The sequence below is a fragment of the Dasypus novemcinctus genome, unplaced genomic scaffold (assembly GCF_030445035.2).
Source record: "Dasypus novemcinctus isolate mDasNov1 unplaced genomic scaffold, mDasNov1.1.hap2 scaffold_174, whole genome shotgun sequence".
In the NCBI taxonomy this organism is placed as follows: domain Eukaryota; kingdom Metazoa; phylum Chordata; class Mammalia; order Cingulata; family Dasypodidae; genus Dasypus; species Dasypus novemcinctus.
The window spans coordinates 20,777-33,191 of record NW_026688162.1 but is presented as its reverse complement, the minus strand read 5'-3'; the positions used below and the strand labels follow the sequence as shown (position 1 = coordinate 33,191).

The following is a 12,415-nucleotide window of genomic DNA, read 5'->3' as shown; positions in this document are numbered from 1 at the left end:
TCCTGTTGTGGATTCCCGCCCCCCTCCCCCAACTTTTTTGTGTTTTGGCTAATTTTATTTTTTACACATTTTTAAAATTAAAACTAAAAGATCACACAGAGGGAAGCAGATTTGGCTCAATGGCTAGAGCGTCTGCCTACTACACAGGAGGTCCAGGGTTCAAACCCCAGGCCTCCTGACCCATGTGATGAGCTGGCCCACACGCAGTGCTGATGCATGCAAGGAGTGCCGTGCCACGCAGGGGTGTCCCACGCATAGGGGAGCCCCACGCACAAGGAGTGCGCCCCGCAAGGAGAGCCAACCCGTGCGAAAAAGGTGCAGCCCGCCCAGGAGTGGCGCCGCACACACGGGAGAGCTGACCACAGCAAGATGACACAACAAAAAAAAAGACAGATTCCCAATGCCACTGACAAGAATAGAAGCAGACACAGAAGAACACACAGTGAATGGACACAGAGAGGCAGAAACGGGGCGGGGAGAGTAATAAATTTAAAGAAAACAATAAATCTTCAAAAAAAAAAAGTGGTTCTCATATAACTCACTCCCCACCCCCATCATTTTTGTAAATCGTATTTTTTAAAATGTACATCATAGAAAATGTGACATTAAAAAAAGGGCAGTTCCTGTATACCCCCCCCACACCCCCGCCCCACTCCTTTTTCCCAACATTTTTTTTTTTAATTTTTAAATTTATTTTAAATCTTCTCCTTTTTAAAAAATATTCACAGGTCACCAAGAAGGGTACATTAAAAAACATAAGCGCCCCACGTTGGGCGTTACTGAAGTTTTTTTGAAAAAAGAAAAAAGAAAAAACATAAGAGGTTCCCTTATACCCCCCAACTCTTAAAACCCGCAACAGCCACCCCCAGGGCGCAAAAGCGTGGGCAATCGCAGCTTCTTCCGGGTCTGGGGAGAAGCCCCGCCCCCGGAAGCGCCGCCCTCCTGCGTCATCCGGCCGCGCCCCGAGGCGGGGCCTGCGCCTGCGCGGTCTGCGCCCGGGCCGGGGGGCGGGGCGGGCCGCGGCTCCGACGTCCAACATGGCGCACGCGGGCGGCGGCGGCGGCGGCCCCGGGGGCCGGGGGCTCAGTGGCGCCCGCTGGGGCCGCTCGGGCGCCGCGGGCCCCGAGAAGCTGCCGGTGCACGTGAGTGGCGCCCCGCCCTCCCTCGGGGACCCCCGGGGACCCCCCGGGCTCCTCCGGCCCCCCGCAGGCCGGCGCCCCCCAGCCCGGCCCCGCCCGACCCTCCCCCCTCGGCCTCCCCGGCGCGCGGGGCCCCCCGACCCCGGAGCCCGGGAGCCTCCACCTCGACCCCCTGGCAGGCTGCCGTCCCCCGCCCCGCTGACCCCGGCCTCCCCCCCGGGACCTTCCGCCTCCCGGCAGGTGGAGGACGCCCTCACCTACCTGGACCAGGTGAAGATCCGCTTCGGCAGCGACCCCGCCACCTACAACGGCTTCCTGGAGATCATGAAGGAGTTCAAAAGCCAGAGGTACCCCCCGGGGGGCCGGGTCGCATGAGATCCCCCATCCCGCCTCCTCCACCCAGTCCCCAGCTGACCTTGCCGCAGGAGGCTGAACCTCTCTGAACCTCAGTGTCGTCTTCTGAAAACATGGGAATGGCTAGTACGCACCTGGTGGGGCTGTTGGGGGTAGGGGGGCTTCCCGGAGGCAGGGGTGCATTAGGTGAGGTCGATAGGGCAAACCCGGGCTGGGATCCGGCCGGTTGAAAATGCCGACCTTAAGAGATTTCCCCCATGGAGGAATTGTTTGCACTAATTTCGAACTGCATCAAGCATTGAGCAGAAGCGTTCATTCTCCTGCGCTTTTTAGCGACCTCCCGTCGCCCTCTTTAAATGTTGCCCTGCGGTGAGTTCCTCACTTGCCTGGCCCTCCACCCCGCCCTGCTGGGAAGAAACGGGGTCTAAAATGCTTACTAAGGGACCTGGCATCGAAAGCATTTAAAAACAGGAGCGGTTTTCCCAGACGCGGGCCCGGAACGGGCAGGGAACCTCAGGATCCTGCCCTTGATTTCCAGGAGGCTGGACTAGAACTCAGACCCTCTGTCCCTTCCGATCTCGCTTCTCTCTTTCCCACCCTGCCGCCTCCCTGCCTTGGGGGATACGGCCAGGCTGGCACTGCTGTGCCTGAGCCCATCTCCCTTCTCACAGTCTCAGGCAGCCCCGACTCCTCCAGGGCCCGCGCTCTTTACGCCTTGCGATGCGTTGCTTGGACCGGAGCCATCCCGTGTCCTGGTTGGTCCCTAAGTCATACAGAACCGAATCCATCCCATCGCGTGGAGGGCTTCGGCCTCCCCTGCCACTTCCTAGAGGCCGGCACTTGCAGGCTGGCTCTCCTGACCCCTTCAGAGCCCAGGGTACGGGCTCAGAGTGTTTGGGGGAGCAGTCGTTCCCGTAGGGAGGATTTGGGGAGCCAGGCTGCTCCCAGAAATGACCGCAGAATCAAGCCAGCTGCCAGGACACGTCCGGTGGCTCCGTTGTCCGTGGACGCGCTGGCGCCGTGGCTCTGTCGGGGGACGGCGTTGGGGAGCCCGCCGTGCGCTCCCCGAGACCCCCGGCCCACCGGCGTCCTCCTTCGTTCCAGCATCGATACCCCCGGCGTCATCCGGCGCGTCTCGCAGCTCTTCCACGAGCACCCGGACCTCATCGTCGGCTTCAACGCCTTCCTTCCGCTCGGCTACCGGATCCACATTCCCAAGAACGGCAAGTTCAACGTGCAGGCGCCCCTGACGAGCCAGGTACGCCGGGGGTGGTGAGGCGGTGCGCTCCGGAGCCCGGGGCGGGGGCGCGGCAGGCCCACGCGCCCGTCACCTGGCTGCCGGGAAGCTGGCGAGAGCCGCGTCCCCTCCGAGGCGTGCCGGCCGGGCCCGGCGGCATCCCAGCAGGCCCGGGGGCTTTACGCCGACGGTGGCCGCATTGGCGTCTGTCTCAGAGGCGTCCTCCTGAGACAGGACCTCACCAAGTCACGGCGTTGACCCTGGCCCCGGCCTCGCCTCAGGGCCGTCCGCGCGAGCGTGCCGGGCAGCCCTTCCTCGTACGCAGACGTGCCCCCGGCGGAATTCCGTGGCCGTGACGAGTGCGCAGGCAGCTGCTGTCGTGCGGCCGTGTCTCGCTCGCTTGCTGGCAGGCCGTCTCCCACCCCCAGGCTCGGGCTGCCGCCCCCTCTCTCCCCGCAGGCCCCTCTCGTGTGAGCCCACCGGGCCCTCTGAGCGAAAAGGAACGCCGGCTTGAGACTTACCCGTCCAGGGCAGCCCCCGGGGCTTCCTCCCGGTCAGGGCTTCCCAGCCGCAGCGCCGTCGCCCTTTGGGGCTCAATTCTTTGCCATGGGGGGGCTGCCCGCTGTCTGGGGAGCGCTTACGTCCCCGGCCTTCACATGTCGTAACCCACTGTCCCCAGCCGCCACCCAGGGTCCCCCGGGGCCCCCGGTTTGAGAAACGCTCGTCTAGACGAAGCCCTCCAGCCCCCGCCCCCGGGACTCTGGCGGGGAAGGCAGGAAGGAGCAGCGCCCCTCTGCGGGCGCGGGGGCAGAGCCCCGCGCGGTTAGAGGAAGAAAGGGGGCAGGCGGTGTGGAGCCCCCGACCTCTGGCCCGCGGGGCCCGGCAAGTCCGCGCTCCCCTCCGCGCAGGAGCCTCACTGAGCCGACGAGGGCGTCTCCGTCGGGGAAAGCAGCCTGGCAGCCTGCCTGCGCGGCGCAGCGCTGCCCCGCACACTTGCACGCGGGGCCCCAGGATCCGGCGCGGCCTGGGCCTGCGGGTGCCAGAGCCTCGGGGGCATGTCACGGCCCGGGGGCTGGGGTCCCACGCTCCCGTGACGGAAGGCGCGCGGGAACCCTTCAGGAACCGGGAGACGCCGAGCAGAGCCGGCGCCGGAGGCCCAAACTGCGCTCCGCGTGCGGGAACTGCCCTTCAGCCGCCCTGACTGTCGGAGCGGCCCCGGCGCTGGGCGGCGACGCGGGACGCACTGGCCTGCGGCGAGACGCGGCCTCCCCTCGACGGGGGCGGCTGCGCACGCGTGTCGAGACCGGCCGCCGTCTCCCCTGCCCCGGGGGGCGTAGGGGCTGCGCTCCGTTGCCCCGAAGAGCGGCTTCTGAGCCGCGTCACGTCGCAGCGCCGTCTTGTCGTCATGGTCGCGGCCGTTTCCAGGAGCGCGGCTTTGAGCCCCTCCTGCCGCACGCGGCATCGGCGGGCACGGGTCCCGTTTCCAGGCGCGGCTCTCCGCAGCCCTGTTATTTGCATGGCCCCACCGTGGGGACACGCGAGACGGCGACGTGGCCCCCTGGAACCTTCGTCAAGGCCACGACGGCCTGAAAACCTTCTGGCGCTGCCTCCACGCGAAGCCTCGCAGGGGTGGCTTTTAGCGTTCATCGGCTTTCCCCGCATCCCCGCCGGGGGGCGGCTGTTTTGCTTTGTGGTCTGTTGCTTCGTGAACCCCCTCCGACGACAGGCGGCGGCTCCCGGGTGCCAGGGGCAGGCTGAGGGGCCGGCCTGCGGGCGGCCTTCGTGCCGGGCTCGTCCAGCCACGGCGCTGCCGGCCCCGGGCCGGGTCGTCCTCTGTGCATCCGCCCTGGGCACGGGGGAGCGTCGCGCACGTCCCCGGCCTCCGCCCCGCGGGCGCCAGCGGCAGCCGCCCGCCCGTGATGCCAGTGTCTCCGGGCGTCGTCGGCCCGTGTCCCCGGGGTGGGCAGCCCGGCCTCGAGGCAGCGCGCGGCTCTGGCCTCCTGGGAAAGATGCTCGCACGGACGCGGGGCCAGGATGGGGGAGGCGTCTTCAGGCCCTGCATCGTTCCCCGCCCGCCGCGTCGGCTCTGCGCCGGGAGCAGAAGGCGAAAGTCCACGGCCACACAAGCGCCGTCGTCCCCGAGGCCCTCAGCTGTGTCCCCGTTCCCCCCCCAGGGCCAAGCGTGTGGCACATGTGGGGGCGGCAGGGGCCAGGCGGAGCCGCAGGGGACGGCGGCACAGCCCAGGGCCGGGTCTGAGGGTGGGCTCCCCCGGGACTGCCGAGGGGCGGCGAGAGCCCAGGCTGGTCCCGGCCCTGCAGGGTGGAGAGTTCGCCCTGGGCCTGGAAGGCACCACCGGGGCATCTGCCGTGCGCTCCCAGGAGCCACTGCGGGGATGCGCGGGCTGGCCGGGCAACATGCCGGCCGCCCCAGGGAGGCCCTGCGCAGAAGAGGCCGTGGGGCGTGGGGCCGGGGGCCGGGTGTTTACAGGTTTCCACCGTCACGTTAAAGAAAATTCTATCATCAAGATAAAATTCACCGTCTCAACCGCCTGCCAGCGTCCTAGATGGGAGCCTTCACGCGTCGCCAAGTTCGTGCAGCTCTCACTCACCGCCGTGTAATTCCAAAACGTGTCCCTCAACCCCAAAAAGAAATCCGGCACCTCCCATCCCCACCCCCGGCCCCCACTGTTCCACGTCCCACCTCTCGGGCGACGCCTGCCCTGGACATGTCACCCTGCGAGTCACGCAGCACCCGTCCTCTCCGCCCGGCTCCTTGCTCTCAGCGTCACGTTCGAAGGTCGTCCCTGCTGTCGCGGGGCTCAGCTCCTTGGGCCGACGCGTTCCGTTGCGTGGCTGTGCCGCGCCATGTTTGTCCCTTCATCTGCTGACCGGCTCGCTCGCTCCCACCTCTTGGCTGTCGTGGGTGGTGGAGGCGCCGCGGGCGCGTGTGTCCCGCACCCGTTTGGAGGCCCGGCCTCGGCCCTATCTGGAGTAGGCTGACACTCCTGGGTGACGCTGGGTCAGCGGCCGCGGTGCCTCTCGCAGCGGCTGCACCCCAGCGCACAGGGCTTCCGGTGTCGCCACGTCCTTGCCAGCACTTGGGATCTGCCGCTCCGTTTTTGAAGCTATAGCCATCCTCCTGGGTCTGAAGTGGCGCCCTCCGTGGCGTCCTCCGTGGCTCTCTTCACCTACACGGCACCCTCAGTTCACCTCCCAGCCCGCGAAGCGTGCGCTGTGACCCCCGGCCTCTAGGAAACCTCTGGCGAGCGCTGGGCGGGGGCTGCGTCTCCAGCTAGGAGCCCCCGGGGCGGGAAGCAGAATCCTCCCCGGCCCCTCCCGCCGCCAAACCCGCGCCCCGCGGGAGGCAAACGCGGGCGCCCGCTCGGCCGTCGGTGGGCAGGAGTGCCCCGGGCTGGGCCCGCGTCCCTCGGCGCAGGGGAAGCGGCGGCCGCCTCGGGGTTCAGCGTTCCTCGACTCGGACTCTGCAGGGTGACCCCTGGACCCACCCAGCTGGCGTGTGCGCCCAGCAGAGGCCGGCAGGCGGCGCCCGTGCCCGGGAAAGTCCCGCAGCCCCCCGGGGCGCCAGTCCTCAGGCCGCCGGCTGGCCCTGCTGCTGGCAGCCGCAGTCCATCCAGTCTTCCGTCCACCACAAAAATGGACAGTTCTCCATGGCAAGCGCGGAACAGGCCGTGGGGAGACCGCCGGGGGGAAATCGAGTCCCAGCCCTCGGGGTGTTTGTGATCGAGGCTGGGTGGGCAGTTGGCCAATAAAGGAATGTGGCACCGGACAGCGGGGAGAGAAGCAGCAGGACGGGGCTGAGTTGACTCTGTCCCGTGGTTCCAGAACATTCCCCGAGAAGGCGCCGAGCAGGGCGGGGCCCTGCCGTACCGAGGACCCGGCCCGTGTGCCGGGGAACATGCTAGAAGCCGCAGCGCCCCCCTGACGGTGCTGCCGCGGCAGGGGAGGGGGAGGGCCGTGACCCGAGGACTTCCGTCCTGGCTTCGTTCAGAAATGGCGGTGGCCCTCCTCGTGCCACCGGCGCTAGAACCCCGGGTGCCCGGGAGAGAGCCGCGTATCAGCCGAAAGCGCGCAAACGGGCACGCGCGCGGCGCCTGGTCCCGGCCCGGCCCCTCCCTCCCCGGCGACGGCCTCGGCAGCCCTCCCCGTAGGGCGGCCTCGTCCCAGTCTGCCCGGGCTTGGCACGGAAGGGCCCAGGTAACGGGGCGGGGGCTGCCCCAGCGCCCGGGGTCCCAGGCTCCCACGCCCTGGCTCTCCCTGGGGCTGCGGGGGGCGGGGGCTTCCACACGTGGGGGCGCATCCCAAAGGGCGCGGGAAGGCGCCTCGCGGGGACAGCCCCGCGCCCAGCCCCGGAAGGACGCGGCAGCCTCTCCTTGCCGCTCTGTTCTCGAAATGCCGGGTGCCCGTTAAGCCTCCGGTGCCTTCCGTGGATCAGGAAGGGCCTGGTGGAGTCGCACGCAGGGTTTCCCCAGGCAGGCGCCCGCCCCGCGGCCCTCCCTCCAGGCCCAGCAAGGCGCCTTTCCTGTCCACACCTCCCCGGAAGGCCACGCGCCGGGCCGCGGGTCCGGGCTCCCCACGTGGTCGTCTCGGCGTGGGCCGCGGGTCCGGGCTCCCCGGCACGGTGGTCTCGGCCCGGTCCCGGGTGGCCTGACGGCGGCGCGTGTGTCGTTGCAGGAGAACGCGCAGCACCACGGCGAGCTCGCGGAGGACCTGAAGCAGCAGGTGCCGTCCAAGGAGGACAAGGCGGCGGCGCCGCTGGAGTCGGACTCCGTGGAGTTCAACAACGCCATCAGCTACGTCAACAAGATCAAGACGCGCTTCCTGGACCACCCGGAGATCTACAGGTCGTTCCTCGAGATCCTGCACACCTACCAGGTAGGGCCCTGGGCACGCTGCCCACGCGGCAGCGCCCAGCGCCACGGGCGCGGCTTCTCGTGCGTGCAGCTCGGTTTGGGTTCAGCTGCCTCCCCGAGGCTCCACGGCCCCGGCGTTAGGGAACGCACGCGGGGGGCTAAAGCAGGAGCCCGGGAGGACAGGGCTCCTCTCGAGAGATGCCGGTCTCGCTCAGACGGCGGGACACCCCTCTGTTCACGCGGAGTGCGGCCGGGCTCCAGACCGTGAGCGGCTGTGGAGGCGAAGGGGCTGCTGCCGGGGAGCTCGGCGCAGGGCGTGAGACGCTCATACGCCCCAGGGGCCGTGCGAGGACACGGGGGGTCAGCGTGAGCAGCTTCTCCGCCAGAAGAGCCGCCAGTCCTGGCGGGCGATGGGGGCAGCGTTCAGCTTGGATTTGGGCAGACGGGTCAGAACCACCAGGCAGAGGGGCCTGCCGGAGGACGGTGGGGGCCGCGGGGGTCGAGGCCCGGGGCAGCAGGACGCAGTGGCTAGGGCCAGCAGGATGCAGCAGGACACAGCAGGTGGCAGCAGGACACAGCGGCCGGGGGCAGCAAGGGGCAGCAGGACGCAGCAGCTGGGGCAGGGCTGGGGGCAGCAGGGGGCAGCAGGGGGCAGCTGCCGGGGGCAGGGCTGGGGGCAGCGGGACGCAGCGGCTGGGGCAGGGCCGGGGGACCTGGATGTCACTCGCACCAAGGCCTAGGGTCCCCAACGCTCTCCTCCTTCTTAAAAACGAAGGTCAAATTCATATGACGTAAAACTAAGCTTTTAGTAAAAGAGTTATAAAAACTGCGATAACACGTATCTGCCAGAATTGGCCGTTTTCACCGTTTTTAAGCGCACGATCCAGTGGCTTTAGTTACTTTTTCAGTGTTTTCTCCCGTCCTCCACTGCCCATCGCCAAAACTTCCCGGTTGCCTGAACAGAAGCTCTAGCCTTTAAGCCGCAGCCCCCGCGCCCCCGCCCCTGCCCCCCAGCTCTCTCTGTGGATTCGCGTGTTCTGGGCACTTACCGTCCGCAGAGCCACACGCAGGTGTCCTTTGGGGCCTGCCTTCCGCGCCCGCGACGTCTTCAAGTTCACCCATGTAGCGCGCGTCGGTGCTTCGTGTTTGTTTTTTAAAAAAAGCTTACTTAATTTTAATCGTAAAATGTACCTTATAGAACTCACGGCCGCCATTTTACTTTTGCATTTATTTTAATCTCTCCCCCCGCCCCCAGGTGTCCGCTCTCTGTGTCGGTTCACTGTGTGTTCTTCTGTGTCCGCTTGCGTTCTTGTCGGCGGCACAGGAATCTGTCTCTTTCTGTGGCGTCGTCTTGCTGCGTCAGCTCTCGGTGTGTGCGGCGTCGCCCCTGGGTGGGCTGCGCCTTTCTCGCGCTGGGCGGCTCTCCTTGCGGGGCGCGCTCGCTGCGCGTGGGGCTCCCCTCCGCGGGGGACACCCCTGCGTATGTTCGCCATCTTAAGCGGACGGTTCTTTGACATTAAACACAGGACAGGCCCGGGAACCGCCCCCACCCTCCACATGCTCATAAACCAAAGCTCGCACCCATCTAGCGCAGCCCCTTCCCCCTCCCCCTGCCCCGTCCCCACGGCTCTGCTGTCCCCGTGAGCTAGCGTCTTCCAAGCGTCTCGCCCGAGGACCCAGGCGGCACTGGCCCCTTTGCGTCTGGGCCTTCAACTCGGCAGCGTCTTGGCGGCCCGTCCCCGCAGCGGCGCGGCGTGGACCGGCGCGGGGCGGGGCCCGTGGTGCGTCTCCCCTTCCGTGGGTGGGCGCGCGGGTTGCTTCCCCCTTTCGGCCCTCGCGAGTAACGGGGTGAACGTCGGGTGCAGGCAGCTGCTGTGCGTTTCCGAGGCTGTGTCTAGAGGCGGAGTGGCCAGGCCGTGTGGTGAGTCCGCGTTGAACTTCCGGAGAGCCACGAGCCGGTGTTCCACAGCGCCTGCGGCCGTGGACAGGTGCCTGTTTCTCCACCTTCGCGCCGACACGCGTCGTTCTCAGCTTTTAAAAAAGTCACGCTGCCCCAGTGGGGGTCGAGCGCTGGTGCAGTTTGAATTTGTATGTCTTTGTCGGCTGGTGATGTTGAGACCGTGTGCACGCGCTTCCTGGCCATTTGCACAGTCTTCCCTGGAGAAATGCCTGTTCACACCCGTGGCCCGGTTTTTAAATTCGGCTGTTTCTTTCATTGTTGAGTTGTAGGAGATCTTGATGTCTTCCACGTGCTAGACCCTCGTCAGGTACATGGCTTCCAGCTCTTTTCTCCCATTCCGTAGTTTGTCTTCTCACTGGCATGATGGTCTCTGATGCCCAAAACTTCTAGTTGTGATGATGTCCACTTTATTTTTTTTTCTCTTGCAGCCTGTGCTTTTGGTATAAAATCTTAATATCCTGAACATATTTCCCTATGTTTTTTCAGTAAGAGTTCAATAATGTTAGCGTGTCTGTTTTTGTCATTGATCTGTCTTGAGTTGCTTTTGTGTGTGGCGAGGGGTCCACGTTCGTTCTTCGGCGTGTGGATGTCTAGTTGTCCCAGCACCCCTCGGGGAGGGGACCTCTCTCCCCGCTGGACCAATGTGGCACCCTTGCTGACGTGTGGGGTAAACTCGGGGCGCGCGATTCGATTCCTTTTGGTCCCTGAGCTTGGCCCTGTGCCAGGACCACACTGTTGTAATGACTTCAATCACTCTGTCGTCAGGTTTGAAATCAAGGTGGCAGTCCTCCAGCTTTGTTCTCTTTCAGTGTCATCTTGGCTCTTCGGGGCCCCTTACAGTTCGCTGGGAACCGAGCAACAGCTTTGCCATTTCTGCAAAAAAGGCAAAAAGGCGGCTGGAATTGTGGTCGAGATGGCAACGAATTTGCAGATCACTTCAGCAGATTTGGTATCAGTATTGTCTTCCGCCCGTGAGCACGGGATGCCTTCCCTTGTTCAAGTCTTCTTCAGCTTCTTTCAGCCGTGCTTTATACTTTTCAGTACTCTTTCCCCTCCTTGGTTGAATTTATTTCCAGTTATTTTATTCTTTCAGATGCTATCGTAAATGGAATTGTTTTCTTGGCTTCCTTTTTAGATGGCTCATTGCTGGTCTACAGAAACCCAAATGATTTGTGTGTTTCTATTACACACTGCGATATAATGGCTGGATTTATTAGCCCCAGTAGCTTCTCGTGGATTTTTTGGGATTTTCTGTATATGGGATCACGTCATCTGTGAAGAGGGATCATTTGGTTTCTTCCTTTCCAATCTGGATGCCTTTTATTTCTCCCTCTTGCCTGATTGCTCTGGCTAGAGCTTCTGGAACAGCGGTGGCTGGCAGTGGTGATGGCAGGCATGCTTGTCTGGTTCCCAGAGTGAGGGGCGCGTGCTCGGCCTTTCCCCGTCGAGTGCTGTCCGCTGTGGGTTTCCCTTTCACACGTTGAGAAGGCTTCCTTCTAGTCCAGCGTTTTGAGTGTTTGTAGCAGGAGAGGCTGGTGGATTTTCCTGCGTCGAGATGATTGTATGGGGAGGTGGATGTGCTCAAGTGATAGCGCTTCTGCCGACCGTATGGGCGGACCTGGGTTCCATCCCTGGGGCCCCCCGGCGAAAAAGAAGAAAAGAGAGCGTGCCCGCGCGAGGCCCGCCCGGTGAGCCAGCACCCGCGCGAGGGAGTCGCGCAGCAGGATAATGAGGTATCCAAAGAGAGAGAAGGGGAGAGTCAAGGTGACGCGCAGCAGAGACCAGGAACTGAGGTGGCACAGCTGACAGGCACCTCTCTCCCCACCAGAGGTCCCCAGGATCGAATCCCGGTGAATCCTAGAGGAGAGAAAATGGGAAAAGAAGACAACACAGAGAAAACAGCAGAGCGGGAGGAGGGGAAGGGGGGGATAAGTAAATAACTAAATCTTTGGGAAAAAGGAAAAGATGATCACATGGATTGTTTTCGTTTGATTTTACTGGTTTGTCCCTTCGTTGAGTCTGATGTGCCCCTGTCCTTGCATTCCTAGAGTAAATCCCATGCGGTCCTGGTGTGAAGTCCTTGTAGTCCACTGTTGGATTCGGCTTGCCAAGTCTTGAGGATTTGGGCACCTGAACTCCTAAGGGATGTTGGTTTCCAATCCTCTTCGCTTTGCTCTCTCCGCCTGCCTTAGTGTCAGGGTGGTGGCGCCAGGGAGTGAGTTAGGCAGTAACCCCTCCTCTTGCATTTTTTGGGAGAGTTTGAGAAGAATCGGTGCTAAATCTTCTTTAACTGTTTGGCCGAATTCCACCGTGAAACCATCTGGTTCTGGACCTTTCCGTCGGGAGGTTTTCGGTTACTGGCTCTGTCTCTTGTTACAGGTCTCCTGAGGTTTCCTAGTTCTTCTTGCTCCGCAGTAAGTGATGTTTATGTTTCCAGGAATTGGTCCTCCTCGTCCAGGTTTTCTGACTTGGCGGCGTGTGGATGTTGCCGGTGCTCCCCTGTAACCCTTTTTATTTCTGTCAGGTCGGTGGCAGTGCCCCATGATCGGTACTTATTTTAGTTATCTGTGTCCTCTCTCTCTTTGTCAGTCTGGGGTAAGGTTTGTTGCCTTTATTGATCTTTTCAAAAAACCCGCTTTGGGTTTTCTCGATTGTCTCTGTCGTTTTTTTGTTCTCTGTTCCCTTTATCCCTGCTCCGGTCTTTACTGCCTCCTTCCCTCTGCTGACTTAGGGTTAGTTGGCCTTTCTCGTTCCAGGTCTTCACCTGTGCAGTTAGGCCCCCGGGTTTCTTTACCTTTCCTCCTTTTCAGCGTTCAGAGTCTGGAGCGCCGCATTCCCCCGCGAGCGCTGCCCT

At 63.5% G+C, this 12,415-nt stretch overlaps 1 protein-coding gene across 1 annotated transcript in view; it reads left to right on the top strand.

The window, feature by feature from the left end:
- Window positions 1-1,016: 1,016 nt before the first annotated feature.
- SIN3B (SIN3 transcription regulator family member B) overlaps window positions 1,017-12,415 on the top strand; it is a gene marked incomplete at its 3' end in the record, with an annotated part of 28,424 nt that continues 17,025 nt past the window's right edge. Inside the window, 4 exon segments of the mRNA XM_058292635.1 lie at window positions 1,017-1,142; window positions 1,380-1,486; window positions 2,598-2,751; window positions 7,423-7,623. Of these exon segments, the coding sequence (XP_058148618.1) occupies window positions 1,038-1,142; window positions 1,380-1,486; window positions 2,598-2,751; window positions 7,423-7,623 (567 nt within the window).